The sequence below is a fragment of the Lytechinus pictus genome, chromosome 3 (genome assembly GCF_037042905.1).
Source record: "Lytechinus pictus isolate F3 Inbred chromosome 3, Lp3.0, whole genome shotgun sequence".
NCBI lineage: Eukaryota > Metazoa > Echinodermata > Echinoidea > Temnopleuroida > Toxopneustidae > Lytechinus > Lytechinus pictus.
Genome location: NC_087247.1, coordinates 55394303 through 55402721, shown reverse-complemented (window position 1 = coordinate 55402721; position 8419 = coordinate 55394303). Strand labels below are relative to the sequence as shown.

The 8419-nt window shown below is 35.8% G+C and overlaps 1 protein-coding gene across 1 annotated transcript; it reads left to right on the top strand.

Annotated features, from left to right (window-relative positions):
- The first annotated feature begins 2321 nt into the window (after positions 1-2321).
- On the top strand, positions 2322-3416 carry LOC129255483 (uncharacterized). The gene has a single exon (XM_054893834.2). It carries the CDS (start codon positions 2322-2324, stop codon positions 3414-3416), a length of 1095 nt encoding a protein of 364 aa, XP_054749809.2.
- Positions 3417-8419: the final 5003 nt, after the last annotated feature.

Here is an 8419-nt window from a genome sequence, read left to right as displayed (position 1 = left end):
TGGCATTTGGCGCAAGCCTTTTTTTGAACCCCTCGCAAAACATTTTGTGTTCGCTCAAGCATGAACGAAACAAATTTTTTTTAAAGCATTTGAAAGATCTATTAACATCAAAATATAAACATCATAATTTGAAACAAAATTTTGATAGACTTTTCTAAACTGTCCCGTTTTTTTAATACGCACTGTATATTGACTATTGTAACATTTAATTAATTCCTACACCCCTACTGTTAGAAGAATAATTTGCAAACCATGCTAAATCACCCCACTGGGATTTCCAAAGATTCTCATCCCTATGAGTTTCCTGTAACAAAAACATATCACTCTTAATACTTCTCATATAATAAATATTTCTTTCCTCTTGTAAAAATCCTGTAATCCGCGACAATTGAAGGAATGTAATTTTAATACCATATTCTCAAATATACAAAAATATATGAAACAATGATACCGCCATTCTCATCAATGGACAGCAAAGTCAGGAAAAAAAACCTAAGTGCATACCTATGACATCACAAAGATACCTATTATGAACTTGAGAGAAAAAAACGATATGAAGAAGAAATTCCACTATAACACATGTAACAACACAATAAATATGTAAAAAAACACATGACAAATGAATTAGAAACACAAAAAAAAAAGAAACGCAAGCGTGCAGGATGGAGAGCGGGGCTTCTAATCAAACACAGCCCGGCTCGCACGCGCAGCATGATCTGCACACAAAAAAATATCACTCATGTTTTCGGAGCAGGTATCTCTAAAACGTAAACAAAATACACGGACTTTCCCAACACATTGGAGTGTGCATAATCATATGACATGAAATTTAAACACAATAAATATATACTAGTTACTACTGTATAGAGATTATAAACATAGTTGTCATGCGCACCATGAGTTTGAGCCAATACAGCTAAAACTACGTAGGCTACATCTTTAAAGTAGAGCATCGAGCAGCTAGTGAAATAGAAAAAGTATTGATTTAATTAGCATGACATATATCAGGTCACAATGGCAAACATGGTTTAGAAAAGATAGATACAAGTAGAAATCTAAAGTGCCAGCCAAAGGGGGGGGGGGGGAGGAGTCAGATAAAGTTACAATCAAGAAAATGTTGACATCCAAAAAGAAAATTAGATCAAGACCCATTAGGGCCTACAGAACATATTTTGAAGGAAAGATTTTCAAGTAAAAAAAAACAACAAAAAACAAACATAACACTTGTCACTTAAGCACCTAAAATTTATGATATTTATGAAGCTTTCCTGATTGGAAGTGTGATTTTTTAGAGTTAAAAACTAATTGACTTGGCAAAGTTTATGAAGCTGAACAATGTTCATTTTTAAGCTTTGATTCTCGGACCACAATCTTCGCTATGCATTTTTATTTACTGTAAACAATCTAAATTGAGACTTTTATTAATCACGATTTTAATAATTTCTCAATAATTTAGATTATTGATTTTAAGACAGACCCGACCCGACTGGAATCTACATTACATCATTTTTTTTTAATTGCAGATAATTGTCAATTTTTGGAAGAGTACATTAGTCTCTCCCTCCTCCTCTCGGAGAACTGTGTCTGAAAGATAAGTACCCAGAAGATCAGAGTTTTTTTTTTATTTTTATTTAAAGAATACAAAAGAAGATATAGTGCAGTGCATGGGTACAATCGAAAGGGATGAAGATAGAAAAATTGTGAATAGAAATTCATTCGGTTTGATTAGGGAAAGGAAGCTGATATAACATCTCTTTTGTCCGTGAGCGGGCGATGAATTTTGAAAGCTTATGGGTTCATGGTTGGCATGACAATAGATCTCCGAGTCCGTCAATTAGCGTTATAACGACCAGAAGGCTTCATTCGAAGACTTGCTCATCGCATGATTATTGGGCAGCATGCTCATCCAATCACCTTCTGTCATTTTGAGGTAGTATTCTCATTGATGCTTTATCTTTCTATCTACTTTTCGTATCACATCATATACCTGTATATCATATCAAGTAAAATGGCCTTCGTCATGTGAATCGAATAAAAAAAGAATACATCAGAAAAAGTTCAGAGACATTATGAATTCCGAGGAACGAAAGTCAGAAAATTATCGCTTGATGTAGCTATAATAGTCTGTGCTTCTATCCATCTGCTCACATTTTTGCATACTGGTTTATAGTCGAATAAGACTGCTAAGTGATAGCATCATGCATAAGTACATGGCTTTAATAATGTCATTTCTTTCTCTTTTCCTTGGGATCCCAGGAAATGGTGTGATCCTTGCTGTATATGGACGCCGTCGGGTTAAGAATGTAACCGATGTTGCGATAATGGCTATGGCTCTTGTAGACATGGCTGCTTCTTTCTTCAACGTTTTCAAGTTGCTACAATTCTTTTACGGCAACAGCGACATCACTTGTAAAATACGAGGAACTTCAAGTCGTATCGGGATCTTCACATCATTGTTATTGACTGTTATGATAGCTTTTTATCGTCACAGAGCCATCTGCTATCCCTTCTCGAGGCAGTGGAGTGTGAAGTCAAGTATCTTGGTGTCTTTCGGATGCTTTCTTCTTGCGGTTGTTATTAGTGCTCCCATCGCTTATTTTGGGCATGCTTACTATTTGGGACCACGACTCCTGATCTGCGATCTGTATGGCCAGATCGAGTTAGTTGCCAACATTTACTCGTCTGGGCAAGCAGCCATTTATTTGATCAGTTGCACCACGGTTGTGGGTCTCTACTCGAAAATTTTCTTGGTGATTCGTGCATCACAGAAGGTTCGTAAGACAGTACTTGGAGGGCAAAGAGGTACAGGTACCAATGTCAAGTTAGCAGGCAATGAACTATCCTCATCCTCTCTGAGCGCATCTGGCATCAACACCTCGGTGTCAGTGGTAATGACAAATATCAACGTATCTGATCAAAATAACCTGGTCACTCAGAACAATGCAGCTCATTCTTGTGTCAATCCAGGATATGAGCTCGAGGAGAAACACAACGATAGGATGAATGTAAGCAAGGACAAAACTGTTTCAAATGGACTTAATGATTTATCAGTCTCCCATTCAAACATCGATGGGAAGAACGAAAACGCCAGTCGTGCTACACGTGAGAAAACTGTTGCAAAACCATCCTCTAACACGGGAGAACACCGTGTCACTCTGATGTTGTTGGTCATCACTGCTGTCCTCCTTATAACATGGCTCCCCACCGTGGCCTACAACTACCTTACGACAATTCAACTCATAAAGATTCATCAACAAACAATTGGAGGACCCATCACCTATCTCCTCCTTCAGCTTAAGTACATCACTCACTTTACCAACTTCTTTATTTACATGGCTATTAACAGAAAATTTCGGCAAGAGTGTTACAATTTGCTTTCTTGTAAAAAAATAATGGGTAAGAAAACATTGCTGTAATTGTATTAAGTCAAGTCTGTATGTATGCAATTGAAACGAAAATTTAGAATCTACTAATCTAAGTGTTAAAAACAACACAAGAAACTCGTCCTAATACAGGATTTTACTTGACGTCGCAGCGACGTATGACGACTTTGAAAGTCGTCAAAAAAATTTGTTTAATGGCTACCCGTTACATCCAATCCAGAGCAAAAACAAATTTACTATTGTACGAAAACTTGTAACATAATTAAGAGCCTGCGAAATTATCAAATATTTACAAATTGATTCATTCCAATCTAGAGTATGATTTCGTGTAATCAATAGCTAGATTAAAGTAAATTTAGGGCCTTATTTCTTGACTTATTGACATGGGCGTCATGCACTCCAAACTTGAGCTTGGGGGACACAACACTCCGTCGGTTTTCCAGCTGCTTTAAATCATACCTAATGATATTGCTAGATCCCCATCCCATCTCCCTGACCCTTTATAAATGCATAGTTATGCTATTTGGTTTCATCGTTTCATTTATTGTATATTTATCAGCATTAAAAGCATTGATAGTTTATCAATAATGTTGATTACTTTTGGGAAACATGCTAGAGCATAATGATTCTCTCTTTTCTAGTACCTATTTTTTTTTTATCAAGAAAGGATACAATTAAATTTAGGTTGTAATCTGAATTTTTTCTTCAACCCAATTAAAATTTGCACTGTTTCGCATTCTGTTCAACGACAACAAGAATATAACAGTATTTGTGTAAATAAAAATATGTATCTCATACGACCTAAAATGAGTAATGAGAGCGAAAAGCGCCAGCTGAAATTTTGATTACACTGGCCTATGGCCTAACAAAGGGACATTATAATGATTCGGTATGAGTTCATCAAAACGATACGTGTCCGCTTAATGATGTGCGTAAAACGCGCTGAAAATAATGTTGATTTTCATTCCTGAAAACGGAATATTTTTAACACCTTCCATATTTTTGGGTACCTCATAGAAACCAACCCCCCAAAAATAATAATCGAGCTGAATATATTGATCCGAAAGGAAACGTTTTATGCAGGCTTTGATACATGGAAACATTACGTATCTCACTAAATCAATAGTGCCATAGAGCGAAGCTCTTGCTGAAAATTTGGAGATCTAGACCTTAAAAAAATATGATTTCCAAATATTTAATCCGTAAGCGTATCGCCCTAAGAAAATAGGCCTAATGCGAGTGCAAATTGCGAGCTGAATTTATATTGACGCATAAAAGGGTCTTTTGTTACGGACAATATTCGTCTTACTAATCAAAATAAAATGCGAGCGCGAAACACGACCAGAAAGTGGTTGATATTTAGACCTGAAAGCACTAGCGTACCTATAGGGGGGGGCAGGGGGGCACTCTGGCCCCCCTGACGAGCCACAACCCATACAAAATACATATCACTGCCCCCCCTGACGAGCTTAAAGACCTTTATTGGCCCCTCTGACGAGCTTGAAGACCTTTTTTTTTTTTTTTTTTTTTTTTTTGCTTGTCAATTTTTTTTCTGGAACAATAACCTTTAATTTTGATTGAAGACCTTCTTTTTTTTTTTTTTTTTTGCTTGTCAATTTTTTTTCTGGAACAATAACCTTTATTTTTGATTGAAGACCTTTTTTTTTTTTTGTGCTTGTAAATTTTTTTGGCGGCCGATTTTGCCCCCCCTGTGGAAAATCCTAGGTACGCCACTGCCTGAAAGAATAATATTTTTCAGGAGGGGCCGATCCAGCATTGTTTAATTTGAGGAGGGACGGGATTTGATTTTGTTCATGAAGATTTTCCCCCGATAGGCTGCTTGAAGAGCTATAAAAGCTGAAGATTCGATACATATCACTATTTTTACAAGGTAAATATAGTTTAATAAGCATTGAATAGAAAGTTCTTAAATATACTGTCCTGAAAAAAGGGACAGTTTAAGTACTGTTTGTAGGAATTCATGTATGTATTTCACTAATCAAAATATGAGCGCGAAACGCAAGCTAAAAATCGCTGATGTACAGACAAGATTTTAAGATTTTAACGGCCAAAGGTATCCGTTTATCACTAAACAGATAAAACGAGCGCGAAGTGAGGTCAGAAATATTGTTACGTCAGTATAATAAAAAAATCAGCTTGCGCTCCGGCAACCGAGTTGGTGACACGACATTTGCTCCTTTGCAACATGGTTTTATGTTAGTTTTAGGGTTAATTTTTTGGTGGGATATAGTGTTAAACCCAGGGTTGAAGTTGGTCATTCGATTAGTGTGTGGAATTTAGAGCGGAGCAATTGTCGCCGGAGCAAATGTCATGGAACACTTGAGTTATGTTTTTGAGATATGCACGGTAAACTGAGTGCTTAAAAATACCACTTTTCAGGTCGTTGTTTGCTGACCGTTCACGGTCTGTCACAGGACTTTAAGTGTTTTTACTTTAGTTTTTAATAGTTTTTAAACCTAATTTTTGCTGCTCCTTTGATTTCAGAACACCTAATCTATTCTGCATCATCTGTTTGGGATTTCCCTTTGAGTGCACTTTCTGAGACACGGAATAGCCTTTTTCTTCTCATTTGAGCCATGGAAAACAGGGCTTTACTTTATTTTAAATTTAACCATCGAACAAAACACTCAATTCATCAGTAGTAAAGTAATTCAGCTTCATTAAATGTTTGCCAGGAATATAGGAAAAGCCTATTTAGGATTGAAACTTTTACATTAAAGTAATCTATCTTATATGAGCGCATATAGAGAGGAGGGAAAGTGATATTGTATAACAGGGAGATGCAGATTAAGGCGAGTCAGTGTTTCCATATTTTTACATGTGTCATCTTTGTTTGGCAAAAAGTATTTGAGGATGATATGTTCGAATTTCTAGGTTTGAATATTTTAAAAGACGTGCGTAGACTGAGAATAAGTTTGAGGTCAAAACTATATGGAGTCTGAACTTTTATAAAATAAATCTCATCCCCAAATTGGTGATGGTATAGGTGATACTTGGAGACGCATACATGACCGGCAATATATTTCTTTTAATTAAGCTTACATGACTTTTTTGTATTGATTATTGATATTAATATTTTTCGAAGAAATTCATAAGCTGGGAAGCGAAACGGATGAGCTTATCATAATAACACGCGGGCTGAAAATCACGAATAGGCCCGATACATATCTTTCATGCGAATAGGATATGAAGCTTTTTTTTATAAAAGTTTTTGAAATTAGTAAATTTCAGTAAGAATATTGACTGTCTTGAAAACGAAACGAAAAAAGCGCCATGTTATCCTTAATTTTCGAAAATGATATCTATCTCATTAAACAGGTAATTGAAGCAAGAAGAAAGAGTGGGTTTTTATATTTATGCAGTAACCTGAAGTTTACTATTTGCTAGTACTCCCGTTCCCAGATTTTGGATTTTCTTTACTTTTCTTTCTCCTTTTCTTTTTCAATTTCTTTTCTTTCCTTTCTCTTTTCTGTTTTTTTCGGTTTCTTCGCTTCTTTCCCCTTTTCCTATAAGTTGCGCCGGTAATTGGTGAGGCGACCGCTTAGGACCCCTTGATTTGCCTTTACAAGTCCACGTTTCAGGGGCAATCCTCTTATTTTACTACTTTTACTAATATTTGATAATTAAAAGCTAAAAACATTGTCAGATTATGAATTGTGATAATCTGACGCGTGGCGAAAAAAAATTGATTCGTTTTACTCGCATCATCTTGTTTTTCTTGACCCCTACCATTTTACTAGGGGCATCTGCCCCTTCACCCCCCCCCCCCCCCCCGTTTCCGGCGCCCCTGTCCATGCTCACACTTTTTTCCAAATTTGTTTTGTTCATCGGGTCCGATCACGGTTTAGTTGTGGTTTGTATCGATAAGTCGCGTATTATACGTTCATTGGTTCAGTGGGGTATAAAAGTAGGCCCCGAGGTGGGATATAAAAAAGTGTATGTGTACATGATTGTATATATCTCAGAGTTGTATGTTTTCACCAATATGTATAATTGTGTTTATATTGCACGTACAGCATCTCATTCGGTCAATATTTCGAATTTAAATTTTCATTGACGAAAAGGGTAACAAGTCCAAACAATACTTTATATATATTTTTTATAATATATTATATATATATTTATAAGCGATTTCATTATTGAATCATATAAAAAGCGCATTTAAAACCTTTATTTTTTTAAATGCATATTTGCGCAGTCGCCATTCATGCACTCTCACATAAAGGATTTCGAATTATATGTGTACATGTGACTTTCGTAACTGTTCGTGATAGTCTCACTTTCCATTTCGTTTTGAATGAAATTTACATGCAAACGGTATATTACTTATTCATTTGACGGACCGTGAGTAAGCAAACAAAACAAACGGCAACTTGCAGCTGTATACAACTCAGCAGCCTTTATGAACTATATAAACTATAGAAAGGAAAGAAATCATAAAATAAGGTGCAAGAGTTGTGAAAATTTACATGAAAAAAATACAATTTTTCGAGCTACATATGCCTTATAATTAATTATGTTTGTGTTGATTAAATTTGAACCTTAAAATTGCGGAAACGACTTCTGTAATTGCTTGACAATTGGAAAAGAAATTGACATTTATTTCGTGAGTGTGCTGAGTGAATTTGAATATTTTTTGTCATGTTATCAAAATACGCATTAAAATTACGAGTTATACAAATCTTGCCGACAAAACAAAATTTAGATTGCTATTTGGGAGGGAATTCAACGTTTATTCAATAGGTCTCAAATTAAATTATTAAACTTGAACATTTATATTTTTATCTGAGTTTGATAAAGCAACTTTACGACAGGACACTGGGAACAATTTGGTTTAAAAAAATCAGTTTTACTAAAAAATGATGGTCATTTTTGTCCCAATAAATTTGACAAGCGAAAAAATTAATGGGGGTGCTGCCTATGGAGAATATTACACGCAGAACCCCCAAGAAAATCTTGGGGGGTTTTCAGCACCCTGCTTCCCAGGGCCATGCTTTACGAACGACGTGTGGTCC

Excerpts from the sequence above, each read along its gene's own strand:
- LOC129255483 (XM_054893834.2), top strand. The coding sequence starts at position 2,322 with ATGGCTATGGCTCTTGTAGACATGGCTGCTTCTTTCTTCAACGTTTTC.